Here is a 23,125-nt window from a genome sequence, read left to right on the forward strand (position 1 = left end):
AGGGGCACTCTGTATTCAACATCTCACACTGTTTCATAAACCTTTCAGCAAGAATCTGTACAGAGCAGTGACATACTGTTTTGATTATGTCTGAGCTCATCCATTTAAGAAAGCAGAAAAGTTGTTTCAGCAGATTTCCTACAGGTGTGTCTGATTACCTGAGCTCCATTGTTTCAGTAAATAAATGGAAAACTTAGGTCTTTATGCACTAAGGGCTGGAGGGAGAAATTTTTCAATGAATTGTCTTGCGAAGCAAAGAGTTCCCCATCCCTAGAAATGTTTAATCATAGGCTTGGTAATTGCTGTTGGAGATATTTTGGAGAGGATGGTGATGCAGTATTTTGAGGCTTAGAGGCTTGTAAGGTCTTATCCAATTGGGAGAGCCTATGAGTCTAAGTTATGTGAAAAGACTGATATATTAGGCCTTAGGATCTATTAAATTTTCAATGACATACACATGGGCTGGCACCCATGGAAGACTGGCATCCAATATTCTACATTATCACTGGTATAATTTGGATTAGGCGTGACAGCAACTTTAGAAAAACTTGTGCTAAATTTATTCTTCAGCTTGGAAACTTGAGTCACTATTCTTCAGCCTATTCTTCCTGTTCATGGTATGTCAAATACTGGATTTGAAATTTGTTTGTTAAAATTTAAATTTGTTAAATTTTAAATATTAGACAATCTAAATAGTCTCAGAAATGAAAATTCTTCAAATAACTTTTAATGATTCTTTGTCTTTCTTTTCTTTCTTTTTTATTAGTTTCAGGTGTACAAAGCAATGTAATAGACATTTACACCCCTTACAAAGTGATAACCCCTACCCCGCAATGATTCTTAATCATTTTGAAATCACAGATCCTTTCAGACTCTATCCAGAAAAGTGCACATCGAATTTTATAGGCTCAGAGGATTCACCCTGAATTAAGAATCCTTGTAAGGACAAACGTGTCCTCACCAAAGTCTCACATTCTCACTTGTGAGGGACTGTCAGGACACGCCAATTAGTCCTCAAGTTATTCTTTTGAGGCACTGAATCTCTTTGTGCCAATTAATTGCTTTTACAGGAGTAATAAATACTCTCCCCACCCAACGATAACTGTGAATTATGTTTCCACTGAAAATCACCTCAGAATTGAAAAGTTCCTTAAAGCATAAAAACAACAGAAGAAATCACAAAGTAAAAAGGCCAGTGGACGATTACGTAAAAATGATTGTTCATCAAAAACAGCATAAAAAAGATTAAAAGGAAAATGAGAAGGGGGAAAATAAGTGCAACAAACATTTAGTATATAAATGGCTTTTAGAAATCAGCAAGAAAAACATTAAAAACCAATGTAACAAATGGCCAAAGTATATGAAAATACCATTGTTCCTACAGCAGTTATTGATTGTAGCAGACATGGAGGGTCTTGGAAGAGACAAACACCCCTGTCCTCAAGGAATTTAATTCACAGTAAATGAAATACAAATGGCCAGTTAACATGTGAAAAATGCCTAACTTCACTTCATAATCAAAGAAATGCACACAATCATTGAGAAAAAACAATGGCCTGTCATAATAGAAGAAATGGAAACAATAATACTGAGTGTTATTGAGGAGATGGGAAACAGATGCCCTTATCTATTAGAGGTACGAGGTTCCATGGTGGCAACTTTTTGGCAAGTATCTTTGCAACACACATTAAGAGTTTTAAAAAGTGGGTACTCTTTGATCTATTTATTTCTCTTCTGGGAATCTGTTCCAAAAAAAGTAGTCAAAAACTCAGACAAACCCTTACATACAAAGTATTGCAGTATTAATTAGAACCTCAAAAAACTGGGAGTAACCTAAATTTTATTTAAAAATATATACCATGGCCCAAATTGTGTTAAAATATCACATATACTTAGAAAAACTAATATAGAAAACATTGTGATTTTCATTTTATTTTTTGCTTTTTATTTCTAAATATTCTATTTATGTTATTTTTCTAATGAAATGTTATAACACTATGTTAGCAGTAATTATCTTAGGCTGCTGAATTTGGGATAATCTTTATTTTCTTTGAAAGAAAATTACTTATTTGTTTTCCAAGTTCTCTATAGTGAGCATTTTTATATCTTTTAAACAGTCAGAGAAAAAAATCCCATTGTTTAAAAACATATGTTGACTGAAAGAATGTATTTAAATTATTTTTCAAATGCCCATCAAATTATAATAATTCTCTGGAAGCAAGAAAAAGCTTATCATGTAGAGAAGATGCCCGGTACAACCAGCTGTCTTTACACCCTGTAGTTAATTCTTGATAACATTTATGGGATTTTGATTCATTGAAAAAGAAGACAGAACTGAGAGCATTTTCCAAATACTTGATGTAATTATGTAATTTCGAAAAGGTTATCCTTTGAATTTTTAAATGTTCTTAAAAATTTACTAGGCATTTTTGAAGTTTAGAAATTGGGTTACAGAGGTGCAAGCTTTAAGTTAAGTAGTTCCATCATTTATTAAATACCATTCTTATAGATTCACAATAAGGCATTTGAAACCATGTTAAACTTATCTCATTTATTTATATTTTTTCATATTAAATTTTAAGGAAATTAGTTGTTTTTTAGAAAACACAAGCTAAACTTAACTCGGGGCAAAATGTCTGAAAGTATTTTAATACACAAGTGCCAGTGCTATATTACTACATTCAGAATAAAGAAATGAAGAGGTTTAAAGAGATTTGTAAGGCATCTCAATCACAGAAGCCTTTTCATAGCTCATATGAGAAATATTACTTACTTACTACTATCTTACTTACTACCTAGATACATATCGTTCCACACCCATATATAACTATGGCTATGAATATAAATATGAATATATATATATATATATACATATATATACACATAACACATGAGCACAGAAACACACTGCAACATCCCTTCAAATATTCTTTGTCCACTTTTCTTTCTCATTAATTATTCATTCCATCCGTTGAATGTTTTCTAAATACCTATCATATGATAGATACTTAAGCACCATCAATACTGAGTCAGATATATTCTGGGTTTGAGGAGCTTACAATGTAGTGGGTAAGACAAGTACACAAATGCTATTACTGCTGTGTCATAATAGAGGGAGCCAGAAAGTACTATGTAAGTACCAACAAGGGGTGACTAATTTGGTTTGTTTTGGGGGTGAGAGTGTAAAGAAATAAAATTTAAGTTGGGTTTAAAGAATAAGAGTTTGTTAGATGGAAGGGAAAAGGGTATTCTAGGTAGCATGAAAGACACATCAAAAAAGCATGGATTTGTGTATGCATGTCCCACATGTAAGACTGACCAAATTGTAGGGTAAGTATAGGGGAATGGCCACTGGGGTTCAATTGTGAAGAGCTTTGTACAGGCTAAATTTTGGTGTCAATCACAGTAGCCTGAGACATGACCATTATCAACATTTTAAAGGACAAGGGTCCTTTGGTTTGTCAGATTGAATTATTCCAGAGCTTTCCATTTGGATATGCAAAACAGGCGAGCTCTCTGAAGAAGGCAACACTCCATTCCTGCTGAAGAGGTGCTTTGCCTAAGCCCATTTGTCTCTTTAGGTGTTTGATTTTTGAATCAAACAGTAAACAACACCCAGAGTCCTTGCACAAGACCTTCTCATTTGCAATGACCCAGGAAACCCAAGCTCAGTTAATAAGCAGTGAACACCTACTCAAAGCTGGCAACTGGGCCAAAATGTTAATTACTCTTCAATAGCTACATTTTTTTCCTCTCTCTTCATTTGCTCTTTCACCTCTTCAGAGACTTTAATCAAGTTTGAATGTTCCTTACTGCTGAGACTCCTGTGGGGTTAAAACTAAGTTAGCCCTTTGCCTGTCTCCTGGGCACCTACGATCTCAGGCATCACTGGCTTCTCTCCCTTTCCAAGTTAATTGTATTCAGTGTGAGCTTGAATTTTCAAATCCATCTGTTTTATGCATATCTGTAGTTTATTTATACCTACTCTTTGAAATAGAAAAGAGATAGAACAACTGTTTCTTCATACTTTAAACAGTTTGAGTTCCATGCAATTGCCATTTTTTTAGAATAAAATCAAAGGGAGAGAATTTATTTCATAACTGTTCTGTATCTAAGCACTGACTAAAACTGTCCAATATAGCTAAGGTGTGTCTCTGTTATTCTCCTCACTAGGTACCTATGTGTTAGCATTTTCAATACTAACTGGACTATAAACTCTGTAAGGGCCAAAACTGTTTTGTTCATCAATCTATATCTGAAAGATAGTATATTACCTGGACTAAGCTAGGTTCTCAATAAATATTTATAGACTGAAGGAAGAAACAAAGGAATCAAGGTTCATAATAACTGTAATACTTCAGAGGCTCCTAACTTTTTTGGTCACTAAGGATCATTATATTAATTTGTGCTTTCATGGATGCTATTTCACTTACCTATTGAGAAACAAACCACCTCAAAGCTTATGGCTTAAAACAACGATTTATTATTTGTCACAATTCTGTGGATCAGTGGGATGGTTCCCCTGTTGCTTTCATCTGCGTCACTCACACAACTGTAAATGACGGTCAACCAGCTGGCATGTAAGGTCCAAGATGGTCTCACTCACATGTCTCGCAGTTGTGGTTGGCTACCAGCTGGGGTGCTTCAGTTCCCCTCCTTGTGGCCTCTCAGCCTTCAGTAGGCCAGATTGGCTGTCTTACATGGTGTCTCAGTGCAGGTTTCCAGGAGAGCAAAGGTGGAAGCTGCGAGTCTCTAGAGGCCTAGATTTGGGAATTTGCCCAGTGTCCCTTCTGCCTCAATCAGGAACTCACAGGTCGGCCTAGATTCAAGGGATGGGGAGACAGACTCTAATTCTCAGTGGGAGGGATTGCAAAATGTATATTTTTAGTCTGTAATTTTTTCTATCTGTATTTTTTTAAGTGATGATGATGATGAAGAAGAAGAAGAAGGTGATGATACTATTACCATAGGCAGAAAGAGTAAGGCCTTGGGGAAAAAGGGGGGAGAAAAGGAAGGAGAAGGTGAGGGGAGACAGAGGAAGGAGGAGATGAGGTCATTCTTAAGAAAAGGTGCAGCAATCAGATTGGCTGGAACTAGATTTCAGTGGATGAGAGAAGACCCAGGACACCATCTTGTCACTCAAGATGAACTTTAGCTCATTGGAATGGATTATAATATTATCAGCATTATGGGCACAGAAAATCTTCACCCTCTGTGCTGCCATGACAGTTCCGACAAGGGCCAAATAAGGACAAAAATCCCTCTTCCCATCAGGAAGGAGTGGTCCGCGAGGACCCTCCCGGGAGCACCTATAACACTACCCCTAAATCTTGAGTATTTTGTGCCCTCATTCTAATAAACTCCTAAGCCTCTTTTTCTTCAGAGGAGTTGCTCTTCTCTTGGCCTGCCTACTCCCACCATCTTGGAAGTGTACCATCCTATTTCTTTTAATAAATCCACGGATTGCTTGGTTTATTCAGTGAGTCCTTGAATTCTTTCCTGTGGTGTAAACCAAGAACCTGTTTATTTCAAAATTATTCACATTTTTTCTCAATCCCTGACTGAAAATACGTTAAACATTTTTGTGAGATGTTTAATTAAGTTTGATCCTTTTATATAATTCATTTATGTGTTTGGATTCAGGTATTTATTACTAGTGAGGAAATCACTTGGTAGAGAATTCTTTCACTGAGTGATAGAGATAAGCATATTTAATATTAGAAGAAAATGCATCAATGAGTTGTTAGCATTGTTTTTTCACCCTTGACTCTGCAATATGTATTTTCCCACATGCTAGTGTTTCTGAAATTAGGGTACATCTCACTATTAATGTGAATGTTTAATGTATTTTTGTTTCCAAAGGCAGTTATCAATGGTGCATTTTACAATCAGTTGTATTTTAGAATTGAGAAATCACTGTAGATTGTTCTCTGGTTCCCCCATGTAGGTAAGTTGATCTGTGGGAAACACAGGAGACATTGGATTTCTAGTTCTTGAGATTGAGTAATGTTTAAGGGATTAATTTTTTTTCCCAGTGGAACCCAGTGTCTTGGAGTTTCTGAGAAGTAAATTGTTCTGTAAATATGCATTAAAGGATGAATATATATACTACAGCCATCAAGATACCAATTTACCATAGTCTTTTGAATGGACTATAGCTATAGTTGAGCTAGCTGCTAAAAGGGCAAGTGAAACAATTTGAGGTTATTCCTGTTGGGGTGAAATATTAAAGGAATCATAGCTGTAGGGCTGTTCCTAACCTTAGGTGAGGGAGGAGGCTATCTGTAGAATGAACTAAATTCTTGGTATTGAGAGGTATCAACCGAAAACTGGGGAGAGTGTAAGAAGATATTGTTTATATCTGTATTTTGTTTTATGTTCAGTCCATAGAACTCTGTGAAGTGAATGGGAAATTAATCTTTGCCATCCTGAACATAAGTCCAAGCAAATTATGAAGAATCAGTTATTTTTTTAAAAAATTCTATAACTTTTAAAACATAATTATGTGATCTTGATTTACTCAATAAATTCTTAGGAATTTTGTCAATTGTCAAGTTTAATTTTCTTCCTAATTATTTTACACTGTCCCACATGGAGGAAAGTTCAGTGGAAAGAACTCAGGACTGGTTTCTAGCTGCCCATAAGGTATGGGTCTCTGGATACACACTGGTCTGTGTTAAAAATTATTTGATCTATCTGAGGTTCATTTTTATCATCTGTAACACTTGATAATCTCTAAAATGTCTTTCATGTCCAATATTCCATTACCCCTGTGACATCATAGTCCATGAAAAACGAATTTCTGCTACTCCAGGTATAATATGTGCAAGTGCCGAAATTTCTCAGAATTTGGTATGATGAGTGCCTTCAGCTATTAGCTATATTTGGGGCACCTTTTACTAATTCTGAAATCTTTACTCTTTGTTCAGGAGAAATTATACTAATGAAATTTGAAATTCTTTATATAAGAAAACCTTAAGAATAGAAGCCGCAAACCAGAAGTAAATTAATATATAAGCAATTTTTATTCATTGATTGATATTAATTGATCAAAATTAAAATGAGGCACCTAAAATGGAATAGGCATAGAGGAGGGATACAGTTATGATTTTTTTGGTAAGAAATACATAAGTATTAATTAGATGTGTGAAACTGATCATTAAATTTTCTTGAATGTCAAAATGTATACACATCATGGGCAAAAATACAAAACACGTAGAGAAGCTCTGTCAAACTACCTCTGCAAATCCATATATATATATATATATATATATATATATATATATATATGATGGATTGTAATATACATATATATATCATATAATATATACTATTATACATAGAAAAGCTATTAAAGGCACAAAAATGAATTTAATAGTCACCTTTTTTATTTTGCACTTTGATTAAATTTTTTTACAACTTTTAATAAATATAAATTAAAATAATTCACTGATCAATTTATATATTGGAATTATTTGAGGCCTATTGGAAATGCTATTAGAAAAATGTCAGTTGGCTTAAAACATTTAAATCTTTAAAATCATAATATTTTCTGTATTAAAAAAGACAATGGAGGTAAACTCATCAATTGCTCTTCAATTATCAGATAGTAACATCTGTTTATGACCCATTGTGCTGGGTCTCTGGATATCAAGGTTATTCACTGAACCGACTGTTGCACCTTAGAGAATTGAGAATGAAGGCCTCTGGAATTGTAGCCATGATGTAGCTTTTGATAGAAATTATAAAGGAGAGTCCATCCAGTCTCTTTGTGTAGCTCACCAAATCTCAGTTACAGAACTAAAATATCAGATGTGACCTGTCTCAGTTTGTAGTTCTCACATCGTGTACATAACCTTTCATTCAGATATGCATTTGGATATTACTTTTCCCCAAAAAAGTATCTTAAAGGTCTAGAACCAAATACACTCAGTTAAAAGTCATGTTTCTTGACCGTTGGAGATTAATTAGGTTGTTAGAAAAGCTGGTCTCTGTGACTCTTTTATATAAAAGGCTAATTAAAAGTCGGTTTCAGATGTCCATGGAGCAAGCAGTTTTATGTATTTGGAGGAAGGAGGTTGGTTTACAGATTTAATTTACAAACAAAATAATGATATTTACCTTTCTCGAGAATACAGGCTTTGAATGCATTTTTTTCTTTTCTTACTATATCACAGTGCATGTTTTATAGAAGCCAAAAGAGGAAAAGATAGATACGCATAATGAACATACAGAAATTTAAGGACTAACTACTTTTTGTACCCTTGAACATTTACTTCAACCTAAAGAGAATGTATCTAAATGTATGCTTAACATCCTGATGAATACTCTTATTAAAATGCACATATTGGTTTTTATAATTTGTAGGCATGAGAACAAAGCTAAATGCAAAAGAATATGCTTAAAATCACCTCATTTCTTTCAGACTAGTTCTTTCCTTGTGGGGCTGCAGGAGAAAGCACTCCCCCCTGCCCCCCACCAAATAATTGATTCCCCTCAGTATGATAGATACAGGTTGCCAAGGTGGTGCAGTAAAAAGATAAAAACAGGCAGACCTGGATTTCAGCTCAGCTCTTATATAACTGTGCCACTTTAGGATTATCACTTAACCTTTCTGAGCTTAGTAAACTGAAGTAATACTTACCTCACAGGTTTGTTACATGTAATGTTACATGTTGCATGTGTTCAAAACGTGATAACTGTTATGCTAACAGGTAAAGCTGAGTTTTGAAGGCATTAGATTGGACCATAGGAAATTGACATTTTTGTCAATAAAAAAATGGCCAAATTTAAGTCCTCACTGTAAAGTGGTCCCCTCCTAGGAACCTCAAGGGTACTGGCTGGCTTAGTCAGATTCCTTGGTGAGTTTTCTGGTGATGGTCATGGAGTTTTCTGGTGATGGCCATTTTTATCAGTGAGTAGTTCATAACATGCTGAAGTAACATTCGGAGCTTGAGTATCTTAGACTATACCCAATACCTTACTGCAATGCAGATAAATATTTTATGTCTTACTAAAGTTAGCATATTACATTCATTGCATTTGAGTGGTTACACTTCTGTTCCGTGCTGCTAAGACTCATAAGTACACAAGAAGAATAGACACACGCCCATTGACACAAGCCTTCTCTTTCTAATAATACCAATAACATAAATATGCCTGTCAAGATGGATGGTGATTCATCTACTCTCCTAAGATCTCGATTTCAATGTATTTTCCATATTGTGGATTTCCCTTTCAGTCACTCCCCTTTGTACTTGAAGCAGGCGTTTCCGGAAATTTCCACTTAGCAGGATGTAGAGAAAAGGGTTAACGCTGCTGCTGGCATAGCTGAGACAGACAGAGAGGTAATAGCTCACGTAGAAAGCTAGCGTGGGCTGCTCCATCTGTAAGTTCACCAGCTGTATCACATGATAGGGGGCAGCACTTAGGAGAAAGACTGCCACCAGCACCAGCACCATCTTTGTCAGCTTCATCACTCTCTGCCTGGGAACACTGGGATTGTAACTAGAAAGGAAACATTAGGATAGAACATAATCAACCTTAGAAAGTGTAGGGCAATGAATTCCTAGAACGTGTTGGACAGTTATAATAGCTATGTGGGGAACATGAAACTCATTTTTACTCCTACTTATACAGAGCATTGTGGAAATATATTTTTTCATTCTGTTAAAAATTTTCCAAAGCTGCAACATTTTGAGAAACAAAATTAATGACACAGTATTAAACCTCCAAATCTCAAATATATATGCAAGTCCATACTTATGTAAATAAATGATTGAATAAAATGGGAGAGAAGAGACAAATCTTTATAGAAGAATTCCAAATAATCTATCATCTATCTACATCTATCTATCTATCTATCTATATACATATATCTCTATCTATCTCTATCTATCTGTATCTATATCCTCCACTTTCTAGGAGATGGAACTTAATTCCCACTCTCCACCCTTTCTTTTCCCCTTGAGGGTGGACTACTTACTTAGTGTCGTGCTTCCAAAGAATAGAGACAGGGATAAACAGTAACTTTATAGTGGAGAAACCTGGCAAACACTGCCTTATCAAGTGATCGTGGTTAATATCAACAGAGATGTCATGTAGTTATCATGTGCCCCCTGATAAGTTGTGATGAGAAGAGCTGATTTTTCCCCCAAAACACCTAACTACAGTCTAATCATGACACAATATCAGACAAGCCCAGATTGGGGGACATTCTATAGGATCCCTCCTTTACTGCTTTAGACTATCAAGGTCTGAAAAACAGGAAGGGGTGAGAAACTGTCATAGACGAGAGGAGACTGGGGAGACATAACAACTAAATGCAATGTGATACTCTGGATTGAATCCCGTAACAGAAAGAGGACATTAAAAACTGGTGTGAACTATTGGAGGAGAGGAAGATGGACCATGAGTTTTGATATTAGTTGGAACTGGGTGATGGGTTCTTGGGGTTCACTATATCACTCTTTCTACTTGTGTATATGTTTGAAATTTTCTATAATAAAAACATTTTAAATGCAAAAAAAAAAAAAACTTGGTGAAATCCACGAAAAGGTAGAACTTAGTTAATAGTAATGTATCAATACTATTTTCTTTGTCTTGACAAATGCTTGATAGTAAGGTAAGATGCTAATGGGGAAACTAGGTGAGGGATAAATGGGAACTCTCTGTACTACCTGTGCAACTTTTCTGTAAATTTAAACTTATTCCAAAATAAAAAAATACTTTAAAATTCCCAAATTTTATCATGTTATAGTGAGATACTTAATAGAAATTTTCCTGCAACATGGCTGAAGAAGATGAATAAGCCTGAGGAATAGTATTAAAAAAACGCATGGCAGCTGAAAATCATTCTAAGATGATTCCTCTGCAGTTTATCAAAGTAGGCACTATTATTCCTCTAATTTCTTGCATTTTAAGGCATACCTGGACAGTGTGAGCTTTGTTTCATAAGATGCTTTTAGCATTCCTGAGGAAAGTGTTGGGAGCAAAATGATCTGATTTGGAGGACTGTGTTAAAAGGGCTCAAGCATCCTTTCCAGCTGTCAGTGTCTTAATATTACATGTGATTTCATTTCAACCTTCTCACCAACTCAGCTCTCTGTTATACATTTAGAAGCTATTTTTCCCTTTTTCACCCCTATAACTGTGGCTGCTTACCTTTCCCATTCTAAATAGACCACCCTTTAATAAAGTAATATTTCCAAAAAATTTCAAGAAATTCTAAGTGGGGAAAAAATGTCATGGGCCAGTAGACCACCTGTCGTGCGGGGCGTCCGGCGGGGTCTCTGGTCCCACTCCCCATATAAGAACGCAGGACATGGTGAGGCCAAAAAGGAACACCCACGGAGCCATAGGTAGGGGAGTCATACCACTATACTCTCGCTGGCAGCTGGGTTAGAGACACAGGAAACAGGAGCAACACAATTGTCAACCCTCACTGTGCCGCTTGAAGGCTCAGCCACCATCTTCTTGCTAGCCTCCATTTTTTGCTAGCGTAGCCACAGCAGTTATATTAGTGGCCAATTGCTCACTCGTTACAGCTGACGGCCAACTAGCCACAGCTGATGGCCATTTGATCACAGTCGACGGCCATTTACTACCTGAGCCAGCACCTTTCTATGTGAGGCCGAGAGCCTGGAAACTGCTTTTTGGGACTCTGTCCCCACACCACCTAAACCTTTTTAGTTTGCCACAAACTTTGACTAAGGGTGCTTAAATTGTTCACCCATTCTTTTTTTTTGTAATCTTCAGAGTGTTACATGCAGTGTATATGAGAAACCCAGCAATTTTCTTTCTCAAACAAATACAAAAATCTATTCTAAAGACAAATTTTAATAATGCTTTTTTAACCCAACATGTCATAAAATCACCGAGTTACACATTTAAACAATTCGGTGTGTATAGTTTCAAGTAGAAGATAATTTAGATTTATTTATGCAATTTTAGAGATAGGTATTTTTAAAGGTCCTGCCCAAGTTTATTGTCTTTATTTAAATCTTTGGTTTTATTTAATCCTAATTAATCTTGTAGCAAGTATTTAAGTATTAATAAGATCCTTCTTCTCTAAATTAAAAGAATTAAAACACAAAAATTAAAGTTATACACAACATTTGGGATATTTAAATATATACACAGCTTGGCAAAATGTACAAATAAAATATTTAAATAACATTGTTGGTGACAAATATAAAATCATTCTTTAAATAGAATCTTGAGTTCTGTTTAAATTTTTATGAAACTTTAACTTCAGTGATTTCAACATATATTATTGAGAGATCCTCAAATAGCTGCTTCAGAATATGTCTTATTTTCAGAAAATGCCTCACAGGGACATTAATGCCCATCTGTCTAAGTGTGGTATGTTTCAAGTGATTGTTGTTTAAATTTCTGTTGTAGATATCTTCGGATCTCTGAATTGTCTTCTCAATAAATAAAACAAAATAAGGCAAACACTTACCATCTGGCATCCTTATTCTGTTGATACATCTCCCAAGTATAGCACAAAATTAAAATATAGCACATCAAAATTAAGGGTAAAGGGAAAAAAAAAGTTGTTATCGTCAAATAAAGTGTGTACCTGTGAGAGAGAGAGAGAGAGAGAGAGAGAGAGAGAGGTCACATGACTGTTACATTCACAATGCTAGGAACTGGCTGTTACAGTTAATGAGGCATGAGTCTTTGATTTTTCAGGACCCAGGATAAAAGTTCTTGTCGAAAAGTTCAGGATCTTCGGGTGCTTTCCTGTAGAGAAGTCTGCTGCTCCTCGTTGCTCACCGACAATGATGCAAATCTCTTCTCTAGCCAAGCCCAGCGCTACTGAGTATGGGACAGGTGAGGGTACTTATCATGATCTTTAGTGTTGTTAACAACTGTAGGCGACAGCAAGTACTATTTATCATATAGTAGGAGATGACCTGAGTGCTTTACATATTTTAACCCACTGAATTGGTGCACCCCCATGAGTACAATGCCATTAGTATCCTCATGTTACAGAAGAAGAAACTGAGACACAGAGTGGGTAAGTGGCTTGCCTAAGGTTACCCAGCTAGTGAGTGGCAGAGGTGGGATTTGAACCCAGACACACAATTGAGCTGCACAGCCTATGCTTGTAACCAAATCTCAAGATATCTTTTCAAAGGGTCTGTTGTAAAATTAGCCAGTCTTTTCCTCAGTGTTCTGCCAGGGGAATTCTCAGGTGAGCCAACTCCATTTCTGCACAGATGCCAGGTGTCCTCTGTCCTGGCAGAAACTTGGCATTGGTGAAAGAAGGCTGCACAGATGGGGTGGGTGTGGAAAGGGTGGCAGAGAGAACCTGGGACTAGAAGTTCCAGCCCAATACAGAAGTTCCGGCCCAGTGAACCATAAGGATTTAAGTCCAGGTGGAACAACAGACTTTGTCACATCTCAGAATATCCTTTATGATAACCAACCCAGAATAGCAGAAGCGGTTGTCAGTGCAAAGTAATTAATCTTTGTTTCTTTGACACAGGCCACAGTCCTATAGTCATATGGTGAGCCTCAGGTTGTACTCTTCTTTTAGATAGGCCCAGGTCCATATTAATGTATCAGCGCCAGTGGTTAAGTTTCATTTCACCCTTAGATTGGTTGATGGTTTTTGTCTGTGAGTGCAGCTAATGCTCATGGGAGAAGTAACAAATAAATAATCAATCCTATCTCTGTTGCACTCCTCAGGAGATTGCTGTTACTGGATTTGTGGTCTTGCAGGGCCTCTACCTCCAGCCCTCTGGAGCTGTGTCTACATGATGCAGAAATGACATCTATTGACAAGTAGTGGGTGGGGTAAAAGGAATTTGCCAGATTGACTTGAGGTAGAGTATGCATGTATGTAAAAAGCCTCTAGCACAGTACTTGGCTCTTAGTAGACAATCAAAAAATTTTAGCCATAGGGTTAAGGATAGGTGAAAGGGAAAGGATTAAGAAGTACAAATTGGTTGTTACACAGTAGTCATGGGATGTAGGGTAGAGCATAAGGAATATAGTCAATAATATTGTTATAGCTAGGTATGCTAGATAGGTACTAGATTTAACAGGGTGATAGTTGGGAATGGGGTTGGGAGCAGGGTGAAAAAGGCGAAGGCATTAAGAAATACAAATTAGTAATTGATACAGAATGGGGAATATAATCAACAATATTGTAAAGATGTAAGGTGTCAGATGGGTACAGGACTTATCAAGGGGATCACGTCATAGACTGTGTAGATGCCTGACCAATGCGCTATACACCTGAAGCTGAAGTAGAATAATATTGAATGTCAACTATAACTAAATATATAGGTATATATAGTCACGGGATGTGGAGTACATTGTAGGGAAGATAGTAGATGGTATTGTAACAGTTATATAAGATGTCAGAGGGGTAGTACCTTGGGGGGTGGCTTATCACTTTATGAGGGGTTTAAATGTCTAACTATTAAATTGCTTTGTACACCTGAAACTAATACAAAGTTTTAAAAAATTGAAAAAAATTTTAGCCATAGACTCCAAAGCTATATTCAAAATTTCAAATAGAAAAATGTCGATTTAATTTTTCTTTTCAAATTAAAATGTAAGAAATGCCTGTGTTGGTTGCTGTATTAGTTATCTACAGCTGCTATAATAAATTACTACAAAGTGGATGGCTTAAAACAACAGAAATTCATTGTCTCACAGTTCTGAAGGCCAGAAGTGTGAAATCAAGGTGTCAGCAGGGTTGGTTCCTTTTGGAACCTCTGAAGGAGAATCTGCTTTCACAGGTGTTCTCTCTGTGTGTCTCTTCAAATCTCCCGCTCCTTACGAGGACACAAATCATTGGATATGGGGCCCACCCTAGTGCAGTATGACTTCATCTTAACTTGATTATATCTGTAAAGACCCTATTTCTAAATAATGTCTCATTTACTGGTACTGAGAATTAGGACTTGAATATATCTTTTTGGGGGACACAATTCAACCCAACTTCCGTCGCATATTGATAAGGTTCGCATCTTGGTAACTGAGACCCTTTTGGAAATTCTGTCCCTCCCTTCATTGCTGTGTTCCTACTACGTCTGGCTGCAAAGATTTTTAAAATCCATAGTTAAATATATTTGTGCTCGCTAAAAATCTTTTCCTAAAGGTTACTGTCTTTTTAAAAATCAAACTATCAGCTGGAGTGTGGAAAGCAGAAAACGAAGAGGGGAGACTGGCTAGAAGAGGATCCCCAAGGCGCTGCGCGGCAGCTCACGTGTTGACAAGGAGGATGAAGCACTTCATGACTTAATTCAACTCTATGTTTCTTAAGTTTTAACAACCTACCAGAGCACATCATCGGGGGATGTTAAATCAAAAGCACAACTCTCCACGCCGTCTTTAAATTTGATGACCTTCGAGTAGACCCAGACAGGCCACGCCAGGATGAAGGAAGCTGCCCAGAGGCCCAAATTGATGCGGATGGTCTTGTACCTCGTTCTCCAACTCACAAGTCGAAATGGTTGGACGAGAGCCAAGTACCTGCAAAGCCAGTTACGAAGGGTTTGGGAACAATCAATAAAAGCACTGAGCTCCAAAGATGAAAGGTTCACGACAAGAGTAAATTATTAGTCTTATTATCCTCCTTGAAGCACACCTCTATCAGGGTAAAAGAAAGTTATATTTTTAAAGAGCTGGCCGGTACCTGTAGAGAAAACAACTCTTGACCCTACCAGTCTGAATAAACCACTCACTGAAATAGCTGTCTCTTCCACGAACTCACTGATGATAGTAAAATGCTGCCTTGCAAATTCTCCCTTTACAAAGGTGCTTCTTTTGTAGAGGGGGCTCTGGAAAACTTTGTCTCTGGACAGGGATTTCCTTGAGGAGGCGGGGGCCCTCTGCCCAGTACGATTTGCTGATATAGAGGCAGGAAGGAGGAAAGTGTGTTGGCTGGTAGGAGGGTGCCCCAGGAGGATGAAGTCCAGGCACATGGGACAGGCATTTGCTCAGATATCTTTACAGTACGGTCCCCAGGCTCTTGGAGGTTCAGTTCATAGAAATCACAGTGAGGATAAACAAACGTGACTAGTACCGTGTTTCCCTGAAAATAACGCTGGGTCTTATATTAATTTTTGCTCCCAAAGATGCATGAGGGCTTATGTTCAGGAGATGTCATCCTGAAAAATCATGGTTAGGCTTAGTTTCCGGTTAGGTCTTATTTTCGGAGAAATGTGGTATAGACAATGCGAATTCCTCAAGGAACTTAGGGTAGAGACCAAAGGAGGAAATGGGCTAATTTCATGGAGAAGAATTTTTCTTTGTTCTTTTCTGATTTTCCACTTTTGATCCAGCAAAAAGGGATAATCATTACTCAACTTGAAATCCTGACATATCAAATATATTTGGCTCTCCAAGAAATCCAAGAAGAATTGTTCAGAGTCAAATAAAAGCTAAAGAATGAAAAGAGAGCTCAGACCCAGAAAAACGGGTATTTGAGAAAATACAGTTTCACTGTGTGTGGGGTTGGTGGAAGGCAGTATTCGTAGACATTAAATAAATGCAGAAAATGTTTCGATGGTCATCTAATTTTCTGCACGTTGTTGTGAAACTACTTGATGAAGATTTATAAAAATGAAAAAAATTCCCTGTCCCCTTGCTGTTTCAATTTTGCCCAAGAAGCAGTATGTTTAGCACTCACTTACAGGACCCCTTGGCATGCAGGGAGAGCCTTGTGGTCCGGGTGCCCCAGCCACTCTTCCTCCCAAGAAGCAGTATGTTTAGCACTCACTTACAGGACCCCTTGGCATGCAGGGAGAGCCTTGTGGCCCGGGTGCCCCAGCCACTCTTCCTCTGTACACTGCACCTGAAGATCCCCTCCTTGGTGGGGAGGGGCATGGGGCAGTGATTGTGCAGCAGCGCAGCCACCATTCTGCTTGGGATTAAAGAATGATGGATCGAGTCATGGCATCAATCAACTAGGGAATCTTCTCTGATTGCATTCCCAAGCCAGCACACACTAGTTCCCCTCCCCTCCCATCTTCCCCCGCCCCCCCCTCCCTCACCCATTGAAAACCCTTCAATGGCTTTCCATTGTCTTTCAGATAAAATTCAGAAATCTTACCAGGACCTGCAAGGTTTTTCTCCACCTGGCCCTGCCTGCCACTCAGGCTACAGCTTGTGCCCATCTCTCTCTGACCTTCCCACTTGCCTGGTGGGATCTGCCTCTGTTTCCTCCTGCTCTTCCTTTGAGTCCCCATTTCATGGTCTGCATCTCAGAGAAGCCTCCCCTGACCACCCACACTGCTCACTCTTTACGAGGGCCCATGACTGCAATGAGGATCACAGGGGAACTCTACTTTTCCTTCCCAGTGTGTCACTGTGCAGAAATACACATTTACCCCTGTGATCCTTCACTTAATGTCTGTCTACACCTCTGGAATAGAGGAGGCCAATGAAAACAGCAGCCTTGACTATTAGTTTAGTGCTACTGTGTCTCCTGCACCAGCACAGTCCCTGACATATGGTCCATGCTCAATAAACATTTGTTTAATGAATTGAATGAATGAATGAGTAGGGGATTTTCATTCTACTTATTAACTTTTGAAGTTCTAGAGAATTTATGTACAAAGGTAGCCACCTGTGAAAGTCTAGGCAGCTTTTATCTGGAGGCAAATATTTTTAATATTTTGGATGTTTACAATTTATTTTATTGCTTTGGAGGTAGGAACCCACTATTAAAATATTCTGCACACTTGCAGTTATTACTAATTAGAGAAATAAAAATGAGTTATGAGAAACTTATAATCTATTAAATTGCCAATTAAAATGACTTAACTGTATAGACAATAAGGCATACTGATGGCATTGACATTTGGTTATAGCCTTACAAAGAAAATTCCATTTCTGTTTTATAAAACTGCAAAATTTATTGAATTTTTATGAATTTAGTAGAATTGGAACTGAAAGAAGTGCAGGGGAGGAAAAAGTTCAGTTTTACAGAATCTTTATTTGTCTCTGACCACGTGATCCTCTAGAGTGAGGCAGGGGGAGGGATAAGAGCCTGAGCATCTTAATTCTAAAATAAAATTTCAGCCTGCTATGTCCATCAGATTAGAAAAACAAAAACAAAAACAAATAATGCTATTCAGGTATATACCGTGTTTCCCAGAAAATAAGACCTAGCCAGACCATCAGCTACAATGCACCTTTTGGAGCAAAAATTAATATAAGACGCAGTCATATTATATTATATTAATATTATATTATATTATATTAATATTATATTATATTATATATTATATTATATTATATTATATTATATTATATATATTATATAATATATTATATATATATTGTGTTGTGTTATGTTATGTTATATTAGGCCCAGTCTTATATTATAGTAAAATAAGACTGGGTCTTATACTAATTTTTGCTCCAAAAGGCACATTAGAGCTGATGGTCCAGCCAGGTCTTATTGTCAGGGCAACACGGTAAGACATGCGTACACATAGACACATACTCACAGGGGAAAAACCCACGTGTGAACATGAGGAAACACATGTACGTGGCTTGTTGCAGCAGTCTCCATTCACTTTGTTTACAATAGGAGGTGCACATAAGAGGTGCAACTTCCCCTCTTTACAGGAAAAGTCAATATTCTCCTGCATTCAGCATACAGGTTGCAGGTTTTATTATCTCCAAGCAGGGGATTGTGACTGATAAGGCCTGCACTTCAGGTTGCTTTTCTGCAGTGGCCTGCCCTGTGCAGGGTCCTTTCAATGGTGGAACCCTGGCAAGCTCATGAGGCTTCCCTCGAGACACTGTCAGCATTGGCTGGCATCAGCGGAACTAACCAGACCTACACAGTGCATTGATTAAAAAATGTGATGTTAACTATAAATTGAGAAGCACTCTGTGTATTTGGAGAATTCTGTTGCAGAAAAGCAGCAAGATATAAAAAATGCATTAAGCATTGACATTGGTATTCATGTCTGAATAATAATCCAATGAATGAGTTATACAAATCTTACTATTCCTTTGTTTACCCATCAAAAGAACTGTTCATCACTTTTCCACCTCCAAGGCCTACTTGGATGGGTAAAAGAGGCAGAGCTCAGGAAAAGTTCTGGATGGAACCAGGGAAATTTAACATCCCTCAAAGACTGACAGTCATTCATTCATCAATATTTTTGAGCATCCATGTGCCAGGCAGTTACATAGACACTTGAGATGTATTTGTGATCCCTGACTTTGGGGAATTTACAGTTGAGGTGTAGGGGAAGCTAGACAATAAACAATGCACACATACATTCACACACAAAGTAAATTAAACCATGTAATATATTTGAAGCAAGGGAGAAAGAAAAAGCAGATCAGAATAAGGGGCATCCTGTGTGCTGGGCTGGGGTTGGGGTAGGAAGACGATGAATGCAGATTTTAAGTGGGTCGTTCTCTGAGACAATCCTGTTTTTGATATTACTGTTGTCTTTGGGCTTATTTCTGTGTGGGGAACGCTGCTAAGGCATTGCGTGGAAGTCCTGGCGTCTAAATGATGCAGGGTACATCCCAGCTTTCATGCTTCCGAAAGAGGCCAGATGGTGAGGTCGTTACGAGCTACCCACCATCTCTAGAGAGAGCCTGGGCCTGAACTGGGTTCCACCACTCACTGACTTCATAAGTACTCGCCGTCACCACCTTCTACTCCAATAACATTAGCTTACATGGTGGGTGAGCGTGGCTGTGGCACATTCCACGTCACAGTCGGATACATTTCTAATGATGTAAAATAGCAGCACTTGCATTAACCAATCATGATGATCAGTGGAAAAGATGAAAACAATGGTCTTCTTGGTACTGGGACATCTCTTCATAGTCCATTTCTACTCCACTGATTCCTGCAAGCTGCTAGGTGAGAGCAAGAGTGGGTGAGACATTTAACACGCCTGACATAACCCTGGGCAGGGAGTGAGGAGGCCTGCTTCAGGTCTCAGCTCTGCCACTGACTCTCTGTGTGCCTTTAACAATCCCTTCACTTCTTGGGGCCTCAGCTTCTTTGCTGCCAGAATGAAATGATGGCAGTGGGGCATTCATTCTGGTCTCCAACATTTCATGTTTTGAGATCTTTTTATCTTGCAGTGAATTGTAAATAAAAATGAGGTCAAAAAGGATCATTAGGAAAAGGGGGATTTTGTGTTTTAAGCTTTCTATGAAAAAATAGGTTTCTGTGAAATTTGGAGCAAATATGCTTAAATAGTCAGTCCTACAGTGAAACAAGCAAAGGATGAGGAGCTTCGTTGTTATTAATAGAAACTAGCACGGACGTTGCTTAGATTGGGATGAACTTGGGAAGCACAGGTACCTCTGGATCATGCTAAGATATTTTAAAGTCTCTTCACTTACCTGTCCACACTCATTACAGTCATGATGGCACTACAGGCAAACTGGTTGCAGGTATCCAGGGATGTAATGATGGTGCAGAGAGGTCCTCCAAAAACCCACTCTCCTCCCCGGGCCCACTGGTGAATAAGAAAAGGCATTCCAATGATGTGGACCAGGTCAGCGACAGCCAGGTTGCAGATATAAATGTCAGGAATAGTTTTTCTCCTGCACCTGAAAGAAATGGAGGGAAACTGATGACTGACATTCAAAGTACGCACCTTCTTCAGTTTATGTCACCTGTTACCAATTTTCAATTGCCAAAATAGATTTTAAAAGTTAAAGGAAAACCTACACAAACACACGTCTGAATGCCTAGTCTTGTGTATATTTGAACATTTTGAACTATATAACTGATAACTAAATGTGGTGGTTTTAAAAATATGTCCATGCATTCTTTGATATAGCTTTCAAAAGGTGAAGCCAACTTCCTTCCTTTTGAGTGTGAGTTGAACTTAGTAAGTCACTTTTAACAAATAGAATATGGTGGAAATGACAGTGTGTGACATGCAAAAGTAGGACATGAAAACATTGAGGGGTTTTCTCCTTGCTCTTTCTTGGATCTCTTTTTCTGTGGAAGCCAGCTGCCATCTTGAGAGAATACTCAAGTAAGTCTATGGAGAGGTCCACATGGAGAGGAGCTGAGGGCCCCTGCCAACGACCAGCTTGCCAGGTGTGAGGGAGCTACCTTGGAAGTTGATGCTCCTGCCCCAACCAAGATGACTGCTGTCCGAGAGGACAGCATCTGCTACTTTGTGAGAGATCCTGAGCCAGAACCGCCCGGCTAAGTGGCTGCCTGGATTCTTGACCCTCAAAACTGTGTGGGATGATACATGTTTATTTTGGAGTAATTTCTATATTATACTAACAAATTATACCATCTCTAAGCTCACTCAGGCAAAAGGCTTAATCTTTACTTATCCCTAGCACCAAAACCAGTTGAACAGGGAAAAGAAATCGTTTCCACTGTGCAAAGCATTTTTTCCCACCAAAGCTCTTTGTTCAAATCCTAACGAAGGCCATTGTTAAAAAAAAAAAAAAAAAAATCAACCATTTTTCAGAAATATTTCAATAAAATCTCCAATACCATAGATTATTAATTAAGACCCTGAAATCCAGACAGTGTGGAGAAGAAATCTGAAGTGAGTGAACAGGGAGACGGCACTGAGAATGATTTCATGTCTCCTGCTGAGGGACTGAATTCGATGCTACCCAGATGTGGCACTCTCCTCTGTAGGCAAAATAATTTTCTGAGAGCAGAAATTTCAATTTTAAATTCAGTTGGACCCTATCTTCAAAGAGTTGGGACATTCAATAATAAACAGGCATCATCTTTATCAGGGAGACACTTTCATTAATTTGACAAACATTTCATTGAGCCCCAATTATATGTGCTCTGGGGCTGCAAAGCTAAATAATCTATAAACTGTAACATCAAGGAGCTTGTAGTCTAGTGAAATGATCACATTACAATATGATGAGAGAAATCTAGAGCAAGAACAAGCACCACACGAAGGGGACTTCCGCCCCCTCCCTTGGGGACAGTCAAGTCAGATTTCTTGCCAGAAGTGGCATCTGAACTGAGGACAAATAAGACTTTGAAGAGCACATAAGAATTAGCCTAAGATTATGGCACCATGGCTAGTTGACTCTGGAACCAGAGCTATTGTTCTGTAATTTGGAAGCTAGTGTGTGTGTTTATTTTCATGGGCTACAAATTCAATGGGCTGTGTACTTTAAGCATCAAATCCTTGTATGAGACATCAGTCCTAGCAGGATATTTTACCCAGGGCCTGACAAGAAACATCATGTGGGGAAGTTACTGCCATCGAGTCCTTAGTCAGCAAACACACTCTGAGCATTGTTGATGCCACTATAAAGTGGCTGGTTCCTTGCTTCCAAGAGGATGGCTCAGGTCAGAAAGACCAAGAAGAAGAAGAGACTTGTGGAAAGGATCATGTCAACCAAAAGAGCAGCCAAGGGACTGACCTTGGTCTCTCTAGGCCATTGAGTGTGGGAGATGGATGGAGAGGGGATAGAGGAGGGGAACAGGTACCAGATGTCATGTAGAAAGAGTTCCACATTAAACCAAACCAAACAAAAACAAAAGCAAAAATGCAATAACAAAAAATGCTGCATATCTTAGACTCTATAAATATTAATAGATGTTACTTTGTATTTGAATTGGAATTTAAGCCATAAGTGGTTGCTTAGGTTCTAATTGCAGCACTTAGATGCATGGCCCTTGCTCTTTCAGAGAGACGCCCGTCATTTACTGATCATAACTTATGGTAATTCCATTGTTGAGGACAGTGCAGGCCAGTAACTGGCAATTAAATAAAATAAAAGTGTTTCTAGATGATATTCTACATAAAAAAAGGGAATTCTGAAACAAATGATGTATTTATCTAGGCATAAGTTACGAGGGCAATAAAAATAACACATTATACTTATTATTGCGTTCTTTACTGAAAGTGACAACATATAAATTAAAAATAATAACTTACATTCTTTTTTTAGGTCTAATTTATCTTCAAGTTCCCTGTGGCCAGACTTCATTAGATTTCTGTCTCTCATGACTCAAACATTTAAAATAAAAAATGTAGAGTAGTGATCATTTCGGCTAACATGTTTTCCATATGGTTAACATGGTCATATCTAATGCTCACTAATTTGAAGAATGGTGAAATAAATTATGGTACTCCACAATACTATACAATAAATGATAGAGTTG

The 23,125-nt window shown here is 37.9% G+C and overlaps 1 protein-coding gene across 1 annotated transcript in view; it reads right to left on the reverse strand.

Annotated features, from left to right (window-relative positions):
• Positions 1-9,017: 9,017 nt before the first annotated feature.
• MCHR2 (melanin concentrating hormone receptor 2) overlaps positions 9,018-23,125 on the reverse strand; it is a 33,401-nt gene continuing 19,293 nt past the window's right edge. Inside the window, exons 3-6 of the mRNA XM_033103145.1 lie at positions 20,356-20,565; positions 15,301-15,495; positions 12,464-12,583; positions 9,018-9,507 (exon numbers count right to left, since the gene is read on the reverse strand). Coding sequence (XP_032959036.1) covers positions 9,192-9,507; positions 12,464-12,583; positions 15,301-15,495; positions 20,356-20,565 — 841 coding nt within the window. The 3' untranslated portion in view covers positions 9,018-9,191. The remainder of the gene's footprint in view (positions 9,508-12,463; positions 12,584-15,300; positions 15,496-20,355; positions 20,566-23,125) is intronic.

The sequence above is a fragment of the Rhinolophus ferrumequinum genome, chromosome 3, assembly GCF_004115265.2.
Source record: "Rhinolophus ferrumequinum isolate MPI-CBG mRhiFer1 chromosome 3, mRhiFer1_v1.p, whole genome shotgun sequence".
Lineage (NCBI taxonomy): Eukaryota > Metazoa > Chordata > Mammalia > Chiroptera > Rhinolophidae > Rhinolophus > Rhinolophus ferrumequinum.